At 44.5% G+C, this 25,318-nt stretch overlaps 1 protein-coding gene across 13 annotated transcripts in view; it reads right to left on the bottom strand.

Moving 5' to 3' along the window:
• The window catches only part of AGAP1 (ArfGAP with GTPase domain, ankyrin repeat and PH domain 1), a 362,269-nt gene that overhangs the window by 261,182 nt on the left and 75,769 nt on the right, over positions 1–25,318 (bottom strand). For all 13 annotated transcript variants that reach the window (XM_038182545.2, XM_072041207.1, XM_038182547.2 and 10 more), the window contains exon 2: positions 1,092–1,150. In XM_038182545.2, the coding sequence (XP_038038473.1) occupies positions 1,092–1,150 (59 nt within the window). The remainder of the gene's footprint in view (positions 1–1,091; positions 1,151–25,318) is intronic.

Genomic DNA, 25,318 nt, shown 5'->3' with positions numbered 1-25,318 from the left:
TGAGAACTGGACTAACGAAGTATGGCCCCAGCTGCCCATTCTTTAATTGAGATGGTTTGTCCAACTCACTTCGCTGCTCACCAAGTGGACATTTGATTGGAGCAGCTCTGAGTGTTACAAGACACCAGAAGTGATTTAGGCACAAGGTGGCTGTCCAGACGTCTGACCACCTGCCGCAGACCGTGGATGCCTGAAGTTATCACCAAGTACAATACCTTGGATACCACAGTGAGGTTTTCTTTGTTTTTCTTTATTTAGGCTTTTAGAAATTGATCATATTTAATAAAATCTGGACTTGCACCTAGCAAACATCAGTGATCTGACCACAACAACTCTGTGCTGTAGGCTTGACAAGCTGTCTACTGTTAAATATCCACTGCTAGAAGGTCTCAACCCCCATCTCCAGCCTACACGTTTACAACTTGGAAAGAACAAATCTGGGAAATTCCCCCAATCTGTCTTTTTGTTTGCCTTTTCTTCCATCTATATGTGAAATGGCTCAGCCAATGGAAAAGCTATTGTAAGCAGCTATTAAATCACTGCTCACTGATACTAAACGGTTGGTTTCGATTCCCTAAATGAACCTCCCAAATATTTCATTTTTGTTAAGTATAATAAAGAGCTCCAGGAAATATATGCAAGCAAGCCCCCAGACAGAACATTTATTTTTAAAGTCTCTTAAGACAGGGAGGAAAGAGGAGGAAAGACATTTAGTCCTTGAATAAATTGTGAAACATTACTACAGGGAGATAAAAGGAGCATTAGATATCACCTGCTAACAGTCACTTCCCCTCTTACAGAGGCGTAAGACTCCCCTGCTCAGAAGATCACACCAGGAAGCCAGTTCCAGCAGGCAAACAAGTTGAAGCAGAAATAAAACACAAGTAGGTCTTTGAAGCATGCTTGCAAAACCAGAAAATGCGTAAACTTCAGAAAGATAGTTTTATTTTAGAAAAATGGTTCACTTTTAAAAATCTTTTTCTATGCTTTTTCTCCTACAGGAAAGGTAATGAACCTGAGAAGACTTTTCACTTCTGCATAATGTTTTCAGAATGTTTTTCAGAGAGAGAAGTAAATTCAAAAAAACTCACCACTTTCAGCTCTGGTACAGATCGGCTTAGTGTCCATTCCTGGCTATTTACAAAGGCATCTGTAAAAGCAAACAACATTCACAACATCAGTACATCATCACTTAACGCTCTGCTGCCCAGAATTTCACATTAAGGACTTAGATACTCAAGACCAAGATTCACATTTCCTCTTAAAAGATTGATATCCAAGCTCCAAGCATTGGCCTAAATCATACCAAAACCTCAAGAAATCTGGAAGTTAACATTCTGCCAGCCTCAGGGTACCACCTCAGCTGGAATTAAGAAGACAAAACCAATTCAGCTCTGTGTTATGAAAATACTTCCCCAGTCACACCTACTTGAACTGCTTCCCGTCCACCACGACACAAGTTCTGCTCTGCAAGAAAGGCCCTGGACTGCTCATCACAGAAAACATCAACAACTGCTGTTACCGCCTTTAGCAGCTTGTGCACCCAGGCAAGCAAGAACATCTTTCTGTTTGGAAGACATGCTGCTTCTTTGCTGCACATCACACAGCCACCATTGCTAGCAGCAGCATTAACTCCCCTACCCAAGGATGCAAGAATATTGGCTTCTTTTAGAAACGTGCTATTTTTCAGGAGGAAATGTGGGGTCACAAACCATTACACATCGTACACAGTCTGACTGCACTTTGATTAGATTCCGATGACGTCTGTCCACAACTTCTGAAAACTCCACCGAAGAGTAAACTAAAGCAAAGCCATTTAGACTTAAATAAACCACAGAAACATTTACTACAAAAGTAAAGAAAACAAAGAAAGAGGGGATTGACTTTTGGTAAACTGGCAAGTTAAATTCATCATTGCTCCCAACAGAAAGTCACTCATTGGAACTGCACCGATGTTCAACATCACTGACAAACCCCCACAGAAAAAAAAAAAAAGGCTCAGTTTCTACCTCCAACAACATCTCATTTGGTTCCTTCTGTTACGGTCTAATCAACTGAAAGCCAAACAACAATCATGTTCCAGTTACAAGGTCAAGCAGCGTTACTCTGCAACACGATTTACCATTTTCCAAAGCAATGCACCCTGATTACATTACTGCGTGTCCCGGTCACAGAACACTCCTACCCGGCAGATTAAACTCTACAGTACTTAACAGCACAGAAGTACCACCAGGGCAACAGATCCAATTCCCAGTGTTACAGGAACTAACAGGTGAGAAGTTATGCCTGACTACCGTGTCCATATGCATGCAGAGCTTTTGAACGCAGCTACTCAGGGCTGATACCCCAAGCAGAAGGGGGCTACTGCATTCTGTCTTCATCTGGAGCACAAAGAAGTTACAAGCAGTTTCTTACCCAAATGGTGTCCTCACCAGCTTAAGAAACTCTCAGCTGAAAGCAAGATTTCCCCTACCTACATAGTAAAAAACCTCAAAGCAAACTTGTATTTTGCATTACAGCTGCATGCCCCATTAATACATTACTTTGCTCAGTATTACGAAGGCGCATTAGCCATTAACTTGGAAGCCTTCTCCATCTTTAATACATCCTTTCCCATTTCAGATCCAAGTAGGAGCTCATGTGTACTGGCAGGACATGCACTTACACGAAGACTCTTTAAAAGAGAATTATTTTGGTATATCCCAATCTTGAGCTGTCTCCCAGTCACTCACTGGAAGGAGAAGGAAAACCAAAGGCTTGTATTAAGACACTCTAAAGACTGTTGCTCTGTTGTGTCATATTGCATTTGCTGTTCCACTGTTTTGTTTTACTCACTGCTCTTTAGCAGCAGTATCCCAAGAAGACAACACTATTTCGAAGATCATGTTTGAACTGGGATACCCTGAACCCTACCTAATTACTACAACCCAAGCCAGGCAGCAGAAGCCTTTTAGTAAGCTGTAAGAGAAGACACCCTGGTCGCCAGGCTCCTGCTTATGATTTGAACTAGTTAGAAGTAATCAAGAACTGAAGTCCCAGGGTTACATCTGTAGTGGCTGGCACTTTGACAGGGTTTGACAAGGGAGGCAGCACGCGAGTCATTTATTGTGACGTGATGCTTCTAAATTCTGCTTCATCTATTCATGGTTTAAGCAAGAAAATACAGCTTTAAATTATTATATATTTTTTTTCTTTCTCCTTCAGAACCATATCAGACTTTATGGCAATGTAGGTATTAGTTACAAAAGAAAGAACACCGAGGATTACTAAATACACTTTGGATAAGCAAACTAAGCATTTCTGGGTTTAAGCGTTACAGTTTCAATTATCAGGTTAGCAATGACTTGAAGCACTGTGACAGGGTGAAAAATGAGCAGCATTTTCTAGTTATCACCTCATCTTGAGCTCAGAGAGAGCTGTTTATGTCGCGTAGCAGGCAGGCATTTGTCAAACACTATCACAGCCTCAGACCAAACAGACCCCAAGCCAACGAAGGGGAAGATGAGGACAGCAAAGAATGAGCAGTGCTTTGTTCGCATGGAGAGAAAAAAAATGCACGCCTCAAAAGCCATCACAAAATAGTCTTCTCCAAAACATTCCTTGCTTTTAAGTAATTCAGTGCAGCTGGAACACATTTCCTTCATTGCCTAGAAACTACCATGTTGGTATATAAAAAGGCTGCAGAGGATCAGGCTGAAGAGTCAGCTATGGCAGTGCCCTATTTCTACAGCAGAAACCAATAGCAGAGACTTAGGTAAAGAATTAAGATACTTAGAGGAGAATCTAAATCTCCTCCAGGCTGACAGCGGTTTAGTTCACTGACTCCTTGAGCCAAGGCTGTCCTTCCATTCAGAGCCAGGTAGGACTCAACGTGGGCAGGTACCTGACCTGAGCAAGCACTGCCCTGTTTCCTTGCACACAGAACACAAGCTGGAATCAGGCAACGTGGTTTTTGCAAGCCTCCAACCAGAGAAGCCAGGGACACATTTCTCCAGCATGCCATAAAAGCAATTCTTCCCTCAGAGGGCAGTGAGTCCCTGTCCCAGGCTGCCCCGAGGAGCTGTGGGTGCCCCATCCCTGGCAGTGCCCAAGGCTGGGAGGAGGGGGTCCTGCCCATGGCTCCTGCACTACAGCTGGAGTACAGAGCTGAACATGAGCGGTACCAAACATACTGCACGCAGCCGGTGAGACAGCATCACCCCAGCTCCCAGTGCTTCTCCAGCAGCCCCCCCATGGCTGTGCAGCACCAAAGCTGCAGCAGATCCAACTCCAGCTCCTGAAGTGTCCTGCCTTCCCCCAGCAGTGAGCTACTACAGCTCTCCTGGATTTACTTGGACCTGCTGTTTGTTTGGGAAGCACTAGAAAAGGAAAAGTTTCCATTGAACTCCTCCACAAAAGGAAAGAACTGGCAGCAGTGAGCCACTAACAAATCCTGCAGCTCCTTTCTATTACTTCTACCTTGCATAAGGTACAGATTCCCCAGGTGATGCTTCTGGAGCATCACACACCTATTATTGTGGTCCTCACTTGCAAAGCAGTAAAAAAGATTCATATAACAAATGCAAAAAAAACCTGCAGGAGCTGATGTTAATTCTACCACTGCATGTTCAACCACAACTACCTCCCCAGTAAAGACACCAACTAATTTTTACTTACAGATCTGATGCTCTGGATTACTTCTTTTTTTTCCATTTTAAAAGGGAACTGATTAGTCAGCCTGCAGTTATACAGGTATAATTTGGGTAGTTCTTTTATTGCCCCTTTAAAAAAAAAAAGCTTATTAGGAGATCTATGAAATCATCTTCCTTCCCCAGTATAATTTACACTGGCATTTTTACAAGGAATAATGAATTATAGTTAAAACCAGAACATGTCATGAAGGAGTATCTGGTCTCTCCAGCGAAGAGATTAACGTGCCATCATTCACGCAAACATTGAAGCACAGAGCTAACTTGTAGCATAAATGCCTTTAAGTAGCAGTTTACTCTGACCTAATCCCCAAACCCATGGAAGTTAAGGCGAAAAGGTCAAATACTTGCAGATAGAGCATGACACACAAGCCCGGGGATTTTGCGGTTCTAGGGGGGTTACTTCAGGGTGGGTTTGTTACGTTTTAAAGCAACGAAGCTGCAGCATGAGTATGAACCATCCAACGCATCAAATTTAAGTATACACAGCACAAGTTGGGTAGTCCACAATCTGCCAGAGCAACAAAACCCCACTACTGAGTGTCGATTTAAATGTATTGGCAAAGATCTGCATAACAAATAGAGCCACGTGTGTGAGGCTGACCAACTGTCTTGTTTGCATTACTTTCTGATGCGAATTCAAGTGAACTCAACCTCCACATCCAACTGCAGACTGTACATACAAAAGGAAGTACTTTGGTCAATAATTAATCACACTTGTGCGTCCTGTTCGTCTAACTTCTGCGTCAATGATCAAAAGCTTCAAATATGCATGGTGTCAGCCATCTATTTTTAAAAATATGCACCCAGCTAACTTCAGTTCATTTTCTTAGCCAAGTTTTCCACAAAACAGCCTTCATATTTCCCTTTCTACTTTCCTCCTCTCCCCCTCCTTTTGGATACTTCCACCACTGTATTTAGGATCTGTGTTCTACTTGCACATCGTTACATTGATGTCATGCACAAACTAGCGAGGTCCTTCGCTGTTTTATAGCCTCAGCTTGGTGACTCAACTCTAGCCAGAGGAGCCTCCTCTGCTAGATCCGAAATTTGGCGTCAGGTGTATGAGCTATTTTGGCTCCCCATTAACACGACGTTGTGGAGCAATGCTGGGACTTAATGGCCATTCTTGGCAAGATCTGTGTTCTCTATAGCTTAGCACAATGGCAGACTTCCAAAAAGGTCCGTTTCAACGCATTGGACATAGAAGCCCTGCTCAGAATAACCACAGACAACTTTCCCCTTTAAAACCATTAGCCATCACTGAAAGGCTAAACCAACATTAGCAAAATTCAGTCTGTCCATTAACTTCACAACCCTGGGCAAGAGGTTTGAATGTCACACCATGCAATTAATACCGACATGAAAGCGCGATCTATGTCATTAACAGCAAGCCCATAAGGAGCGCACCTGCAAACACAGCATTACCAGGAGATGAGAGGATGAAGCACTCAAAGAAGCAAAATAGCCAATCACTGCTTAAGTAGAAACACATCCTAATTGCATGAAAAGCTTAAATTTAATTTCCATGAGACCCAGTTGCTTTTATTTAGTTGTTGGCTGCTGCACAGGCTAGTGAGCATCAGATCTTCAGAGAACAACTAAGGGCTAGGAAAAAAACACAGGGTCTACTACTAGTAGGTGGCACCATCAAGCTCTAGCAGCAGGTAACAGAAGGTGGGATAACCACACAGCTCCAAGGAGGCTCCTCACGTCCTACAAGGCTGTGAGCACCCAGCTTGTCTTGTAACAGCTGCAGGCAGAGACCCAGCACAAGGGGTGGGAGACTCTTCTGGGGCACTTCACTCAGGAGTCTCTTACATCAGAATGAACCACAAAAACCCTGACTGTTTTACTAAAACCAATGATGGTTCCTTATGAGGGATTTCCAAGTACCTTATCTGTTATAACAACAACAAAAAAGACCCTGCTGACACAACACAGCCCATGGAAGCAAGGGAAGACAAGAAGTTGCCTCCTGCAGGTGCTTGGTCAGCTCCATCAGGTACCACCGCCCCCAACACGCAGCTGCCAACACCAAAATGAGATGCACACAGCAAGCTGGCCAAATGGCCCAGAGAGGGGGCTGATTAGATTTACAACACCCTCACCATCCTTCTTGTCTATCTTATAAAAAAATAATCCATCTGTTGATGAATATTGTGGGAGAACCCAACCTGCCCCAATGTCACCATGTCACCCTGCAGCCCACCAACCCCAATGCCAGTGCAGGAGCCTCTGCCTCGTTCCACACACTGTGCTGTCCCCTGCTCCACTAACCTCATTTTCTCCTTTATACTGAAGTATCTCACTCTCAATTAGCAGTTTAAACCAAAGCCTGAAAAGCTCTCAGATTATTTTTCCTAATCAAGATGAGTATGTAATGACAAACGTGTCCAAAGGAGAACTGAGCAAAGAGTTGGCAGGAGTGCTTACAGTGGGACATGAAGACTCACATCTTCCATGAATCTTGGACAGCTTCTTAAGAGTTTCCCTCAGGCTATCCCAAAGTTCCTTTGCTGTCCTTTTAAATGGGGAAAAGCTATTAAAAAAAAAGCTGGGGGATTTCTCTGGAAACTCTCAGCAAAAGATCCTTCTCTTTTTAAGAACAGGAGCCCCTGAAAACCTGGGAACAAAGAACCAACTGCATCACACCCTGACCCGCCACCCCAAACATCTGCACGACAGGCAGCATTTAGAGCTATTTCCTACTTTGAAATAAAAACCTGAGACCAAAGGGGTACAAAAAATATGCATACAAGCTCCCGCTTGCCCACACAGATGCAGATGGATGCACACATTGCTCTTTTTGGAGCCTTATCAAAGGAGTGCTTTCAGAACTTATTTCCCCAAAGCTGGTGTGCCAATTCCCCCAGCGACGCAGGAGATAGTGACTTCTGGGTTGAGACTCCCGACACCACTAAAACATGCATTTTTAAGAACAGGGTAATCTCTCAACATACTCTCTCTCCGATTCAGCCCCCAGCATTTTAAGTTGAAGCACCACCTCAGCTCCAGCACAGCTTCACAGGATCCCAGGCTGTTGAAGGAGTTAAAAAAAATCGGCTTTTGGTATTGAGCCTCTGCAGCCAGCAGAAGCTATGCAACGCCGATGGGCGACACAGCAGTCTCTTCTACCACACTTTTTGGCTTGGAAATTTAAGAGTTGAAATTGGCAAGTAATTTTGTGAAGTATTTGATGAACTGTAAGTCCCTCCCTCACTCAGCCTGCGCCCAGGGCTGGGCCTGGCCTTGCCAAAGCTGCCCAAAAGCCTGACCTCAGGCTGTGTGCTCCCTGCCCACAGCTGGGCACTGCCTCTTTTTGCTCCGATGGGAAAGGGATGGCAAACAACCTTCCAAACAAGATCTCCCAAAGCAGTTTTGTGCCTCAAGTTTCACAGCTAATACCATCAAAACATTTGATTTGCCCGCAAACATAACGCAGCCCCAACTGAGACCATTTCTCTCAGAGAGCAAGGATGTTTTTCATCATGAAGAGCTTGCAGCCTAAATAAATTACACTTTACAAGCAGAAACACAGGGAAAGCAAAGTTTTTTTTTTGATAGGTATGGTTCTGGAACTGATGCACAGCTCTCACTTAAGTAAAAATAAAATCCCACAGATAAAACGGAGGCTTTCCCTTGAGGCAACGCTGCCACCAGATAACAGAAGCACACTTCAGAAAAGGCAGAGCAAAGGCTATCAGGATTACGAAGAAATTAAATAAAAGTTCCTTAATGCTCGATTGTTCCTCCAAGGCAATGAAACACAAAAATACTGGTCCTGGCTGTCCCCTCTTAGAGATCGGGCAATGGCAACCACAGCAAGAAGCTGAAAGGAATATAAAAGCAGACTAATAAAAAAAAATGAAAGCACCGCTGTAGTAATACCAGTCCCGACTGTTCCCTCAGTAACACTGCGGAAAGTCAACCATCGCTTCCAAACAAGGGCCATCTTAGCGGCACTCTCTAATTTTTGGAGGCATCATTAGTCCCAAGTTAGGGCTGCCGGTTGTGCTGAGGCCTCACGCTACATTGATGGCCTGTGATGGAAACATACCATTTGGGGCAGTAGCAATACAGTATTTCTGTAAGCACCAAAGCCCCAGAAGATGCAACTGAACAAGTAACCAGAACATTTCAACTCCAAGAAGAAAAAGAAGCCACTGGAGATGAAATGTTTGGTAAGCGTCTTATTCTGCCTGATCTCAGGGGCAAGCAGGTCTGTGTCAAAGGTTAGCTCTGCTTCGTGCCATCTCCTGTTTCAAGGGAAGGACAGAGGCAGCACCGGAAAGATTATGTCAAAGTATAACGGAGGGAAAACCTGGCAATAAGATTTTGAACTGCAAAAAGCCATGCTCAGGGCATCAAGGCAGTGACATGCTTTTCAAAAACTGCTGAGTATCAGCATTGATAATTCTGAACTAAACCCATGTCTGAGCAAAGATGCCCAAAGTACCCAAAAGGAGGAAATCATCATCTGTTGCCTTTTTTTTTTTTTTGACTATGACACAAGCAGGAATTAGCCTTCAGATCTGAGCATTAATGAGAGACTTCCGTAGAAGGGATGACAAAAGCTGAAGGGGGATGGATTAAAGGACACAAAAGAATCAACGTCAAAATATAAACTAAGAAAAGATGAAGTGCAAGAAACATGAAGTGGATTCTAAATGAGTATAGAAAAAGATTTTATTTGGCAAGCCAGAAAGAAGAAAGTCACCCAAGATACAAAACACGATTGCGACACATTGCTTGGCAGGCTGAAAATAGTTTTAGCTTTTCCAATAGGTAAGAAGCAAACACAAAGCAAAAGAGGAACCAAGGAAAATTGGTGACTGCTTGGCAGAAAAGAAAATAGATTTGTACAGGTAAAACAAGAACAATTTTTGCGAAAAATAGATGAGGTGATATCACACACCTTGGCTTCCTCTTCTTATCAAAGAAGCCCCTGACATGTCTGATCCCTCAGCTACCAGCAGTGCTGAAACTCACAAGGTCCTACAGGGCCCCTCAGCTCAGCTATCTTTGGTTAACAAAACAGAATTAAGGGACGTTATAGGGCTGCTTTTGGATCTGTCCCCCCAGGATGCCCCCTAGCTCCTGTGCGGGAAGGGCTCCCCAAGAACGATTCCGCCTTCCCCTCCCTGCACAGTTCTGCTTCTCTTGCAAGGTTCTTGCAGGGCCCCACCTCACTGCTGTTTGAATGCACTTTTTGTTCCCCGTACTGACTTCCAGATGCAAGGACCACAATAACCCCACCAAGCCCCCAGCCGTGGGCACGCTGTTCTCCTACAGTGGAGGCACGGCAACTTGCTCTGATTTCTGCTCTGCTTTGAGCTACCCTGGGCACTTCATTCATTCCTTTTCCACAAAATGCAAAGACGCACAGCCTTTGATACATTATTTAGGACTGCTCTCTTCCTGTACAACTCTACAAGGAACCCACAAGGAAGCGGCACTAGACAAGACTGCGAGAGGAGCAGCGGTGCAGCCGAGGATGTTGACTCTTCCGCAGGGCACCAAGGGCAGCCCACACCGTCTAATGAAACCCCAGCACCCTGATTGAGCAAATTTCTGCACCCACGTTCAGTTAATTTCACGGTGCCTCGTGTCCCAGCCCCCTTATGAACCCAGGTCTGCGCTCCAGCATCGCAGCGTTCAGCCCTGCCTTCAGTTCTTCCACTCGTGGCTGCAGAAAATGGGTCCAGCATGTTTGCACAGAAGTACATCTAGAAAAACATTTCTCCTCTCCACAAGGGAAATTATGACTTGTTTATGCAACACATTTCTAAAAACATTTTTTAGAACTCAAGTCATGTCTCAGAGATTGCTATGCTGGTTGTCAAAACAGAGCATTTTTTTCCCTGACTCCACCATATGTAAGACTAAGTCCACTTTCCCTAACTTGATATCACCCATGCAAGATTTGGAGATGATTAGTGGAAAATATACAAATGAGACACTGTTCTCCAGAGAGCAGCACAGCAGGAACAATCTTATGTTTTTCTATTTATTAGCCTGATGCACATCTAACTTGTTTAAACAAGGCTTTTGTCAAACGTCAAAAAATGTTAATGCAATCCAAGGCATGCTCTCAAAGGGAATTAATGCTGAACTGGAACCAATACGAAAGCCTTAGTTTCAGCCCCAAGGAAGCAGTGAAAAGGGGCCCCTTTTTCAATTGCAAATAGATCCACTAAGATGGAGAGGTTTATTTCCTAATAGCTGGGACACAGAACCTAAAGCACGAAACTGGGGTGGGGGCAGGTATTTGAAACACCCCAGTTCTGCCAGGTCAGAAGACATCGTTCCCCCAACGCTCACGGGACAAGCACCTCGATGTCCTCCTCTCATCTCTTCCCAGCATCTGGAACCAGCCTCAGACGGGCACCCAACTCCGGTGCTCCTTCAAATGCCTCATTAGTTTTTGTTTTATTTTGTTTTGTTTTTCCTGTAATAAAGAAAACACCCACCTACTCCATTTTGTTACTGTTTTGCCTAAGAGACACCCATCAGGACACTGAAACAGCACAAAACCAGCAAAGCATCCAAAAAACCCTGCACATCTTAGCACACTGTAGAGCTGAGCAGGAGCAATGTCCCGAAACACGCAGAAAGCAACCAGGCAAGAGGTCTGAGGGCTACCATTACGTTTTGCCTTAAAAGTACTTACAGCAAAGGCTAAAAAAGTTAGCACGTTGCTAAATAGTCCTTTGGAAAAGCAGCTTCCTTTCCCAGGTTCCTCTTTAAAACGTACCAGTTATGGCAGAGCACTTCAGCAAACAGACCTATGCACACAGGAAATACTCATTTTGGAAGCTCTGAACATCTCTCAGATGAGCTTTCAACTCAGTGACCAACTACAGTAGAAAGCCTCTTTAAACTCCCATTCCCATACAAAACCACAAGTTTGTGGGGGGAAAAAAAAGGAAAGCAAGCCTACTGCCCAAATCCATGGAGCTGCAACCAACAGCTCTTGCTCCACCTTGTCCTCACAGCCAACCTGCCCCCCCTCCACCCTTGCAGTGTTGAGAAGCCTGGAGCAGACCAAGACAATCTGTCAGAAGCGATGCTGTGAACCTGCGAAGGGATGGAAGCGAGCGCTCACCGCGCTGCCCATCAGCGCTGCGAGCACCAGCTCTGCCCCCAGCCCAGCAACACAGCGTGAAGAATTCGTGCAGCCATGTGAGTCACTGGCATCTAAATTCACACAGAACCAGAGGCTTCTGAGGCTACCGTGGCTTTTTACTGGAATCAAAAGAGCCATAAAATAAAACAACTGTTAAAAAATGCTAATTCCTCCTTCCAGCACTAGGAAAAAGCAACTCAAGGACCACCCAACCAACCCGATGTCAAGCATTTTGACACTCCTGTTCTCAGGGATGGCGGTGATCAGACCAGGTTTGACACGTTTACCTGAACAATGATTTATCTGCAAAAAATCAGTGCACTGAAGTTGGATGACTTCACTTCAACCTCCTGTGGTGCCACGGAGGCACAACTTCCACAACGAAAGGGAAACAAGAAACCATCCTTTTGATAGCGTGGAGACAACAAATGTGGTTATCGCATCAAGTCAGCTACTGTTGCAGATCAAATTTTTTTTTGGCTCCTCCTCCCTCTTAAAAAGGATTTATTTTTTTCCCAGGCAAGGACAGGCAACAGGACAGCCACAGTGCACACTGCAGCTGCTGCTAACAGCTGCACTAGGTCTTTTTTATTATTTTTTTTTAATTTTATTTTTGAACTACAGTGCATAGGAGTTCACATCCCAAATTGAAAACAAAGTAAACCCAAAAATAAACCTCGCTGTCTTACTAATTAAAGGGATTCGTTCCTGCAGGAAGGCTGACATAAACCACTGCTGTGGGGTTTAGAAAGTATTTTTAGCGCTCCATCTCTCCAACATTTTTACAGGGACCATATGACCAAGCCAGAGCCCGACCATCCATGTAACCTCATGAAAAAACTCTAGGAAGTGGGTTTTCATATGAGTTTATTTGAAATGTCACAGGACAGTTGCATAACACGCTAAATCTCAGCAACATGGGATTTGTTTCTTTCTCCAGAACCAAGGTTTTTAATCCTTACACAGCAGCCAGTAAGTGTTCAGTCATCTTCAGCTGCGTTGCCCTTTGCTGGGGAGTCACTCTCCCTGGGTCAGGCACCGACGAGCAGCTTAACAAGCACTGGTGGATATCAGCGATAACCTATAAAGGGATTCTGCCTCGTAATTTTTCAGCTGGAGATTTCCTACTCTGACAAGAAGCATGAAGCTCAATGTCTGCCACGCAGAAGCAGCGGGATGCATCTGAAATGCAAATGATGTGAAATCTGGCTCTGTCCCACAGCGGTGTGTGTACAACGTACTGTGTATACAATGTACTGCTTGCTGCACACAGCGCATCGCAGGGGTAGTATCACTTCTAGCTGAAACATTCGAGCAGCACCCAACTCAAACTGTAACAAATACACCTATTTTAGTCCAAGAAATCTGGCAGGGTACTAAAAACACACGTTCAGTTGTCATTGCTGACCTTTCCATTAGCTGCATACAAGTGAGTTTTTGCCATACTGCAGGCTACGATGCCAATTAGTGATATTCGTCATCGGGTAACAAAAGCCTGATCCTGACAGCAAAAGGAGGAGAAAGGTCTTGGAATGTCAGGGAGAGCAGGTATTGCCAGGGGAACCTTGCTCCAGGAAATCGTGTTCATGACATTGTGGAGCAGGAGAACTTCATCCCACCATCAGGCATTACCTGCAGAAGCATTGCCTCGAACAGAACCTACTCAGCAAGGCTCCAAGTCACTGCCACTACCAGGAATGGGACCAACACAGCTCAAGGAGGCCATACCAGGCTGCTTTATAGAGCATTTTCCTGCTGCTGGGCTAAATACACAACTCCATGCTGACCTGTGATATTTTGAGAGTACGAGGAACACAAACTCACTTTTGCAGGAAGAAAATCTGACCAGAAAGATTAAAAAAGCCTTTACAATAAAACCAAACAGGAAAGAGAATTGACATATTCACACAATATAATTACCTTCCAAGAATCTTCAAGTGACAGAAAAAGCTGACTGATTCCGGCTGCTCTACTTCTACCAATATAGAAACAAAAGAGATGATCCTAAATTGCTTAAGACACTATTTTTTCCTACATTCATGCAGAAGTTGAACCAACAGAAGGCAATTTCAGCTAGAGTAAGCAATCTTAAGTACACAAAAGCCAAGCTTTCGAAAGGCCAGATATCAACCAAGTACAAACATCGTGCTTTATTAAGGACTTCACTGGTGCTGGAACAGTTCTGTTTTGGTTTGTGCTTTTAATAGGTACCTTTCAAAACTTGTTTTGAAGATTTCTACTGTTGTCCACTGTTACACATAAACATACTCAACTACAAAGTCCTTTATGCAGCCTGGGGGGGGGGGAGGGGGATGAAAAAAAAAAGCAGCCAAATTTCAAATCTAGGCCACAAATGACACTGAAGGATGAGCCTGACAACTGCCTCAGCCAGCAAGGCAGCCAGCAGGGTTGTGTAGTACAACTGTAGCCCCACGGGTTGGCTTTTCTAACAAGTCTCAGCTTGACACCTGGTCCCAAGTGATTCCTGTTCAAGTCTTCGTATCAGCCAGATGTGCTTATTGACCATACATGCAGGAAAATAAAGGGGCAGGCCTTGGTCTCCAGTTATAATCCTAGAAGTGAGATATTTTCACTAGCAAGATCTCTCCCCTTCACAATTGCAAAGTTATTTCATGTTGATGGGTGAATAAAACATTTCATATCCTGAAGAGCAACAAGTGCCAGCCAAGAAAACACAAGTCATTTTATACAAAGTGGTCCGGGGTAAGGGATGCACAAAATCTGATGTACAAGCCTCCAGAAGAAACAGCTGGCTCCAATTAGCACTTCACCTTTATCACTCACTAAAGTATTTCCTTATGGGCTGAGAACCACCCCTTATTCATGCCTCTGCTGACTCACAGGAGTAGCAATCAGACTTTAAAGGGTGGTGTTCTTTCATATACACAAATTGCCTTGAATCCACTGAGGGCAAGGCCACGTTTGACCATGAATGATTTGACAACACATATCTGGTTCTATGCCAGAATATCCACTAAAAAAAATAAATACAGGATGCACATTTCTAGGAGCTTGTACTTCCATTATAGCATCATTGTTCCAGGTAGTAGAATGTGCTACAAAAACAGCAAAATCAACCGACTGAGATAATCCATACTGTCCACCTTGCTTTCCTCTCACTCAGCTCACATGGCATAATTTGCCAAGCTTATCTGCCTCGGTGCCAGCCTTTAGTGCAAGCACACCAATATTTATGTGTTGTTAGGAACTGCTACAGAACGCTGCCATGGGCTCGGGCCAAGTCACTAAGGCTACAGATTGTGAGGAAACCTAATGGAAGAAGTCTATCAAATAATGCTGCCCTTTCCTTAAACATCAGCTGGAGCCAATGGATATAAAGCTAAATAAATTGACACCATGTGAATTAGCTGATACACATAAAGATAAATAAGTGAAGAAAAAGGTGAAAAGGCACAAAGCATTTCATGCTGGGTCACCCTGCCAGGTGGACAGCCAGAATTAAGCACTGAACAGCAGCTTCTGTTTTTAGCCAAGAGCTGGGTACAGGGCATGCAGACCTGAAGCCTTCCCTTCTGCCCCAAAAGACCGTGTTCCCCTGCTCAGTGCTCACTTCCCAGCCTGAGCACACGCCTCTGGCACTGCCAATCCTGCCTGCGTGCCGGCCAGATGCTTTGTTCTGCGGCTTCTCGTCCGATAATTTTAATTAAACCATCATTACAGATGACATATGTTCACCATTCCCCTTCTATCCCACACACTATCTGTACACACCAATAATTGCTTGCATTCCCGTTTCTAAATAGCTGCAGTGTGTACACAATCACAGGCATGTTTGTCACCTATAGCAATTCGAAATGATTATGAGCATTGGAAATTATGCTGAAGCTGAATTGGAAAACTTGAACACTTGCCTATTAAACGGCCCTATGCATCATAATGCACAAGAATTACCTAGCAGATGAACAATGCACAACCAGCACTGCAGTAGAAATCTGCATCCGATGAAAAAATCCTATCATCCAGGCTGCCTCTTCCACGAGAGGGGTTTGTGTGTGTGTGGAGGGGGTTGTTTGCTTTCGAAAAACCTCGTGCACTGCCTGCAGAAAATAAAATAGCAAAATTAACCCTGCCCATCTGACAAATGTGTCATGGGGAATGTCTCATGGGACAATTACAAAACCACGCTAACAGACATGTCACAGCACACGTGACTACTGGACTCATTTACCCAAACCGCTTTTAAATAACTCAAGCAGCTTCACTGTTCACCCTGTAACAAAAAGCAGCAAGCAGCCGCACAGGGCTCTCTAAACAAAGAGCTGAATGCAGACATCTCTGTCCAGGCAAGTCTCTATCAAGGAAAGGCTTGAGATAAATGCAGAGAATACAAACATGCTATGGATTTTAGGCTGAAAGTTACATCTCTCAATTACCTATCTGCTCATGACCAGATCTCCAGAACTGAAAAAATCTCCCTCTCCGTTAAGTGTCCAGCCTTGCTATCTACATAGTTTGTTTTGCAATGCCTGCCCCTCCAATCCTTCCCAAGCGTTCATATTTATCAACTGCTGTGCTACATCAAACCAGCAGCAAAGCTTATTTCTTTGCAAGAACTTATTAGAAGACTTATCTGGACTCATCTCAGCATGTTAGTAGTCAATAAATCTGTAAACACAAGTCACTCTACTTCCCTATTGTCTTTCAGACTCGATAATCACCTCCTGTCCTTACCCCAAACCTGCTGAACTGAGGAATGCAAGCTGAAGTTCAATTTCTTTTTCAATTTCTTTTCATTAAAGCACACACACACCAGCATGCATTTGAACTAAAAGCTGCTGTCAAAGGGAGAGGAAAATGCCATTACTACTGGTGGATTTCTTGCATCAACAGATGATGCTTTCAAAATTTACTTGTCTCTTCCAAGTATAAAATACTACGGAAGTCTCAATATTCATGAAGCTAAGAGAAATCTGGTTGGATACAATCCCAAAGTCAAGAGAAACCAACAAATGTAGGAAGACCCAACCTGCTGCACATCAAGCAAACAGGTATCTCCCCGGGCACCCAGAGGAGGCTCCAACAAACGTTTCTCTAGGTGGATGGGGAACTGGGCAGCTGCAGCCCAGCAGCCGTAATTACAACTAAAGCCAGGGCTATTTTTACCTAGAGAAAAAAAGAAAAAGCAAACTCATGCACATTAGAAGGTGATTAGCATGGATAACTCACAAGTCCACAGAGTTACACACAGTTTTCATATTAAATAGAAAAGTCACTCAAACCTTTATCATCTTTTTTTTTTCTGCTAAACAGAACCTTCTGAAATTTCTGACCATAGTTCTGTTGGAAAACGTGTTTTAGAAAATGGAAAGCCAGCATCAGCCATTTCAAAATTGGGAAAAAAATGGGAAAGCTTAGTCAAGCTTTTAGGTGTAAGTAAGTGAACCTTGGTATATTACCCTGGTATGCAATACAGTCATACAGTAAGCGTTATTTCTAATTATTTTCAATTTAACAGGAAAACGTTTGCCAGTTCGATCCACAGAAAGTTGGTTATGAAAGTATTTCCCACTAGTACTGACAAAACACTCAGCCTAAACATGCTGTAACCGCCGTAAAAATGCGAATACTCTCGCAAAAAGAAAAAAAAAAACAACTGAGATACTCAAACTATCTTGAAGAACTGTGTTTTTTTTTTTTTTTAAAACATCAAAAAACAATACATAAACCCAAACTATTCCAAACCACAAAAATCCCCCACTTCCCCCAAGCATAGATTTAATTGTAAAGGAGAAATACGATGCCATTCTTTCAGGACTGCTTCAGCACAGGATGTTTTCCCCTTGCAGTAACTTGAAGGTTGTGGAAGTTCCTGAAATAATTCAAAAACTACTGCGAAGAAGTTATTTATAACATGCCCAGGGACAAAAGCTGCAAGTAGCACAGGAGTGTACTGAAAGCTAGACTTAGGCTTCATTTTTCAAGTACTCTGTCCTAATAGCAGCACCAGAATGTGCTGAACACCTCTGCACAACCTGGTCAGATGCTTCAAGATGTCAACGCAAGCGCCTCGTTTGGCCTGCCAGCCTCAGGTAGGTTCAGTGTAATGCAGCTGCTGCAATTCTCCATGAACAGCCAATGCTAAAATCACCTCTTGCTTTCTAAGATCACCTCCTGCTTTATATAAAATTCAACGGCCACCTGAATTTCTAGCTCAAAAAAATTGTATGGAAATTAGATGACACTTCTGCACTCCTGAAGCTTCTTACCTGACCAGGAACCCAAAGACTCCAAAAGCCACACCGTGGTCCAACCTGGATTTACACGAGCTGTCTCAGCTTCAGGTGCTGGCTATACATTGTGCCCCAGGGACGTGCCTCAGGAGCACTCCCAGCATCTCTGCTGGAAGCCCTCAATAAGAAGGAAAAACACTAACCGCCACCACTATACCCACAACCACCTTGAGGGTTGAGGTTTAAGCTCATGTCATCTGCTGGAAAAAAAACAAGGCTTCCTAAGTTTTAAAAAGAAGTGCCAAAAAGACTGCTTATTTCATCAATACCTTTGAACTTTCCTCTGATTTCACTGGTTCCACAATTACAGTTTCCTGGTTCTAGCCCACTGGGTGCGTATTCCACTAAAGCAAATGTGACGAAAAAACGAGGCTGGTAAAACTGACTTAAAGGGATTTTATGCTCTGGAGTTTAACACAACTGTTATTGTAACTCCGAGCTTCCTTAGCACAGAAAGCTTCTCCTAAGCACAGCAAAAAAGAGCACAGGAGTGAAGAAAAACAGGATGTACCTTCTGACCCCAAAACCCATCAGGAGCTCACTAGCCTAGACACATACGTAAGATTATTTGATGTGCACAGGAGCTTGCTTGAAATAAAGACATTGCAACCAGACTTGAATTGTGTATTTATGTGTTAGATACAAGAGGGGTCCTCTGGATGCCAGCACCCAGCATGCCCACTGTGGCACAAGGGCAATGAGTTTAGGAAGGTGCTACAACCAAACCAGCCACTTTGTAAGGAAAAACACACCATTACCCAACAAACTCATCGTAGCCATGGCAGCAGTGGCAGGCTGGAAAAAGAATACACTGAGTTTTGGTCTTAGCAAGTCTAAAGACAAACCACTGCTCGGGGACAAACGCATGCTCTTGCTTCACACCAGTGCGTGGCCAGGACGGGCAAACCACTGAGAGCCACACAGCCAAGTGCAGGAGGAGGAACCCTAACCACAACCTGTGTAGTCTGGGAGGTAAAAAGGAAACTGAACCACACACCCGGGTTCACCAGAGAGCAAAGCCCAGTTGTAAATTTCACTTTCTGGCATCAGTGAACATTTACTAGAAGTCAAAATATTCAGGAAAAGCTGTGACAGAGGTGGAAGTCAGCTGAAAAACCAACCACACGCAGTAAGATCAAGGAAACTGCCTATTTTAAGTCACTGCTCTGTTAGGTATCTCTGGTCTAAAAAAATGTAATAAAACCTGTTTTTTCAGAGACACCGTCAATCTTATCTTGTTACACGTGAAACATCTAGGACAAATCCACTCAAATGCCAGTGCTACCACCAGTATTCCTTTCAAAACAGTAGCACAGTGCCAGTTTTTGGAGCGCGTACCTGTCCAGAACAAATAAGACTCTAAAAATATTTCAGGACAAACATTTTCTCATCTGAAACAAGACCCTCCTCACCCCTTCCTTCCCCCAAATACTACATGCAATCACAAGCAAAGCTAAAAAAGTGATTAAACAAGTCAAAGGACACATTGTGAACAGTTATTTACATATTCTGGAATGGCCACAACATTGCAATTTATTCTTTGAAGAACTGGGACTACCAGGAGGAACGCTGCCCATTTGGATGTTTGTAAAGGAACCACCTTGCAAACATTTCAGAAGGTACAAGCTCCCCCCAACCATTCTGTTTGCCACTTGAAGCTCCTTGAGCTCACATCCAACATTCAAGGCTTCTTAGTCAAGTATTTATTAAAGGCCAATGCCCAAAATAGACAGGATTTCATTTCTGTTCGCTTGAATTGGCAAGATTCTGCCAGGAACCCTTGCACCAACCTCCCCTAAGGAGGGATGCTGTTGCCAGAGCTCTTTGTGGTGCTGGTACAAGCTGATGGGCAAGGGGCAGCACGTGCAAACAGGAAGGCCAGCAATATCCCTGATGAGCACAGCGACATCCCCAGCATTGTGCAATAAACTCAGATCAGGTCCAAAAAGAAATGAATGTTTTATTTCCACCATACACATTTTTACTACAGCTGCACAAGAAGCAGAGCATTTGGGGACAGGATCCGTACTGACTTGGAAGGAAACTAGAACCAAAGGAAGCTTGTTTTACATCTTACACTCACGGAGCCAGGACTGTGTACACTTTGGTAAATCAGCAGTACGCAGGAACCTGCTTCATGACCCAGTACTGAAGTTGAACCCTCAGCTTGAGCTGCTTTCACACGAAAATAGGTATTTCGCCTTGTTCATACTTTATCCATACTATTCGTGGGCAACGTTAAGTCCATTAAAGCTAACGTTTCAACCTGGGGCCCTAAAAATACAGACCAGCATGCCTGCTTGAAACACACCACATTTCTTCTTTATTTGGGGATGGGAAGGGATTTGTTATCAGTCAATTCCTTACATACTTGGCAAGGGTAGAGGTTAAGGCAAGCTGTGATATATGTACTCTGTAAGTACAGAGAAGAGGAGCCTAATCCCAACACCTTTTCTCAGAGGGGAGAGGGGATGCAAGGTTACTGCAGAAAACCTCGATGCATGTTGCCTATACCTCTAACAGAATTGCTAGGAGCTACCCAAAGAACAATTTCCTTCGGTGTGCTCATTCCTTTTCTACTCCAGGTGAATAAAAGGAATTCTAGGTGAATGCCCACAATGTGCCCGCAAGGACATTAAAGACCTACAGAGATTTTATAACTATAATTAAGTTTGAACAACACTGTATACTCGCATTAAATACTAACACGACTGAAAGCACATAATCCACAAGCACAACGAAACCTCTGTTTTGATGGGGAAAAGCATATAAGCATAGGAGGGAGTTCACATAGCATCACTTAACAATTACCTGGAGGAAAACTATAATTAGCAAAGCAACTAAACCCCCCTTCATTCTGTAGTCCCTTATTTTCAAGGCAGGTTTCTGCTCCCCTACCAAACCAAGCCCAGGAAAGCCGCCCTTCCTGGGCGCTCGCTGAAGCTCTCGGGGCAGTAACAGTCCATTTTGTGTGGAGACAGATGTGGGAAGGCAGTTTAATCCCCTGCTTGCTGCCACCTACAAGGATGAACAGCCACCAGGAATTTAGGGAACTGGTCTGGGAATGCATGTCTGTAGCAAGGCAGTTGAAGAAAAGGGCTAATGAAAATAACCCGTAGGCTTTACGCACTCCAGTTAAAAATCAGCAGCAGCAGCTCCTCGTTCCTTGCAGACCTTCTGCCTTGATATAAAATTAAAGGGACATCAGGGTTCCTTCAAAACCAGATCTTCACAGACAGGCTGAGATAAGGAGGGACCCCTGGGCCCACCCACCCCAGCCCCGCTCCAGCAGGGTCACCCCGAGCAGGGTGCCCAGCCCCACATCCCAGCGTCTCCTGAAGCTCCCCAAGGAGGAGACCCCACAGATTTTAATGCTTCCTAATACCTGACTACACCCTGCATCCAGAACGGTTTCAGAAATTTCAGATTAAAATTGCCCCCACGGACACTTTGGTAAAATGCACCCAAAGGGAAATTCTCTCCCTTGAGCAAAGCACCCAGTGCAGACAATCCTGGTGGCTGGCTGCTCTGGCTGAGTCTGTGTTACAGAAGATTCTGGAAAAATCATGAACAATATTAAGAGTCCTACTCATCTACCCTGCAGGACCTAGTGCCAGAAGCCATGGTTTGAATGATGGGCAGTTCTGAAAGATGCAAGTAGAGCCGAGCGACAAACAGATCCGTACTTTAATCCTCGCTGTCCCTGGAGATAAGACAATTCGTTTCTGCTGGCAAGCTGCAGGAATGGATAGGGCATTTGGCATTATAAATCACTGTTCCAGAGAACTAATAAAAAAATCTCTATTTTAATTTAGGCTCAGTTATAGTCCAGGATCCTCAAAATCCTTTCCAGAAAGTGCGTTCACTGTGCAGGCTCTGGCTCTCCTCTGCACCCTGCACTGCTGACCTCTGAGCAGAGGGCTGCCTGGCAGCAGGAATTCCACGCACATTCCTGGAGGATCCAGCCCGCGGGAATCAGACGGTGCCGTGCCAGCCGCACACCACACCTGGCTAGCTTCAGCCTTTGTTCCTCCACTGCTCAGTTCAGCTCTGTTTGGAAACAGTTTAAGAGGGAGAAGAAATTCAGCAGCACACGACATTTAAGCACAAGTGGTAATTCAGAGCTGAGAGGATAACAGAGCACAACTTGGGATGCTCTTCCAAATGATTTTTAGTGCGTGTTCTTCCATTGTATCAGCATTATTTGCTGGAGGAAGATGGCAGAGCCACAAGCCTTAAGATGCCTGCAGTGCCCCGTGATAAGCCCCTGCTTACCAGTAAGCCTCCTCCCTGCTTCAGGTTAAAAATAGGCAAATATGAAGGGCTGGAGGTTAGCAGGAATCAGAAGGCACACACAGCTCACACAGACCCGGGAGGCAGGGCAGCCGTACCAGCTTGGCGGGCTCAGCCACCAAACCCGGGCATAAAGCAAACCACCAACATCATTTTGCTTCTGTGCTTCCCACCCATTATGCTCACAACAGCAGGAGATAAGAAGGGAACAGGAAAAGGGAAGGATTCCTGCAACCAAGCTTTCAGTGCAGCTCAACGTGACTGAGGAATTACCACCCCTACATCAGCACAGCAAGAAGCAGGCCTGCTCACACATCTTTGTACACCACCAGGGCTCCACACACAGATCCAATTATCTGATCTCAGCCTACTCTTTTCGGTAGAGCGTCATTCACAAATTTGGGGCCTGCAATCAAATTCCTAACAGCATTACCTTGAGTCACCCAGGAAGTTTCACAGATATCTCAACTGGAAATCAAGAATTCCCCCCGAGAGCTTCATGCCCTCTGCCAGAGAGCCCCATCCCCACCTCACCCAGAGCCTGAAGCTTGTTCCTATGAGCTTCACTCCTCATTCACAGCAACATTATGAGCTCAAATACAATCAGCTGCAGAAAGCGCTGATTTTTCTTAACCTGAAAATATCTAGGGATTTCTGAGGCATGAGATACGCTCAGACACTTAAGACTCAAAGTGAGTACTAAAGGTGTTTTGAAGGGGAGCTGCTTGCCTTCACCACTTTGCCCATGCCCAAGCACAACTTCCTCACCAGGTCCCAAATACAGCGAGGTATTGCTGATGGCTGCTGAAACAGGGGTGTGAACAGCTGCCTGATTATCAGAAGCCTGTCCAATACAAGGTTGTAAATCGAGGGAACTTCACTGCCAACACGACAAAGCCAAACCATGTGTTCTCCTGAGGACAGCAGCTAGCCTCTCTTCATTAAAGCAAACCATTCATTGATAAATTTAACAAGGACATTTTGGGTACTAGGGAACTGGCAGCCAGCACTGGAGGCTTACTGCAGACAACACACCGAGCATCCTTTATAATGAAAAAAGGATTATTTCATGGAAGGCACTTCTGGAAGTAATCATGAAGCAGTAGTGTGAAAAAATCTCACTTGGTAACACACTCAGTTGAGTTACTTCAGCAGAAAAGGGCACTGCTTGGTGTCAGGCTAACCAAGTCCCACAAGGTGTGTCTTCAGCACTGGTATGCGTCTGTATGGCAGCACTCGGCTCGTTTCTCACACGAGGAAACAAGAGGAGTCCCTCAGCACTCACTCGTAGCACCGAAGTGCCATCAGAAGGTGCAGAGGCACCTTCCTGGCTACCTGGGATATGGGGCAGGTGAGGGGAGAGAACAGGGAAGAGCAGAGCAGCTGTGTCCTCCCAGTGCCAGCGGCAGAGACAGGCAACCCGAAGGCACTGCTGGCTACACACTGACCTGCAGACCTACAGCAGGCTGACAGAAGCTTTCGAGTGCTTTTGACCCAGTATCTCCAATGCCTGGGGAACTCCTCCTAAATAATTCAAGGCCTGCCTTCGACTTCAGCCAAGGAGTTTTCTGCGGAGAGTATTCCCTGTGTACACAGCATCAGCAGATGTTCAACAGCAGAGGTTCAGTTTTAAGGACGTGTACCAGTCACTTGAAGTTCCAGAACCAACAGCACATTAGTACAACTTCTTAAACACAAGGAACACGAAGATTAAGGACTAGCAAAGCTTTAGGAACAGTTCACGGAAGGTTACATATGGAAGAAAACACTCATACCTCTATTCACTCAACACGGCACAACTGACACCTGCTCACCACATGTTATGAAGCCAAAAGGAGCTCGGCAACCCAGAAAGCCAGTGGCCTGTGACAATGTACAGATGTGCCCACACGAGAAAGAAGGGGCACAGGAACACATTTCAACAATTACAAGAGGAGCAGTGCCATACAAGCAGCTTTCCAAACAGAGTCACATCATTTATCAGTACACTTGACAACAAATGAAATCATACCTGTTTTAACATAAGTCTAATTGCTTAGTTTACCTGAAAATTAATTCTATTCAAAAGGTTGAAGCAGAATGTCTTTTTCAATAGCAAAAGCATTCCGAGATTCTCATTGCCCAGCACCTGGAGTCACAGAAGTCTAAAGCCAGTTCCAGAAACAGGGAGGATAAATTGCTCTCCCTTCTCAGCAAAATGACTCAAGCCAGACAGGCGGATTTGTCTCCCTGAAGCACTGCCACAGGACAGCAAGTCCTGGTTCCTTTTAGGTACCCAGTGAAAAGCAACACCCCCAGCTCCAAGGAATAAGGACTGAAGGTGGATGTCAGCACGGAAAATCATGGATTAGCTGGACAGGTCTTACCTGTACTTATTTATTGTCTGCTTAAACAGTCCTTGGGGCTTCACACATCACAGGAGACTGACAACAAGGCTATCTATACAGAAAGGATCAGAAAGGTAACTAGAAGAAAAATATGATCTAGACTTTAAATCAGGAAGTATACCAAATTCACAAAGATGTAGGGCTGCCAAAGACGAGGGGATAAGAGGATACACAGACCAAAATGGATCCCAGTGGCAGCCAGTACAGATCTGCCACAGAGGACTGTGAGAAGCAACAGCCTGAGCAAGGAAACCAGCAGCATGTTCCTGAGGATATCGCAGAACAGGTGGTTTTCAAGTCAAGTCAGGCTAGAAGGAAAAGCAGATTTCTCTCCAAGTCTTGCACACAATACCCTGAAAGTTGTGAAGAGCACTACAGACTTGAGCGTAACAGCTTCAATAATTAAAACTACAGAAGAATTGAACCTTGCATGCTGCACGAGCACAAAGTGAGATTTTTCGCTGCAGAACTTGGAGATTGAGGCAGAAGAGCTGTTGCCTTGCCAACATAAATATTTCTGTATCACTGAACAGAGGAGCTTCTGAGTTA

The sequence above is a fragment of the Anas platyrhynchos genome, chromosome 7 (genome assembly GCF_047663525.1).
Source record: "Anas platyrhynchos isolate ZD024472 breed Pekin duck chromosome 7, IASCAAS_PekinDuck_T2T, whole genome shotgun sequence".
Taxonomy (NCBI): domain Eukaryota; kingdom Metazoa; phylum Chordata; class Aves; order Anseriformes; family Anatidae; genus Anas; species Anas platyrhynchos.
This window is presented reverse-complemented; position numbering and strand designations above follow the sequence as displayed.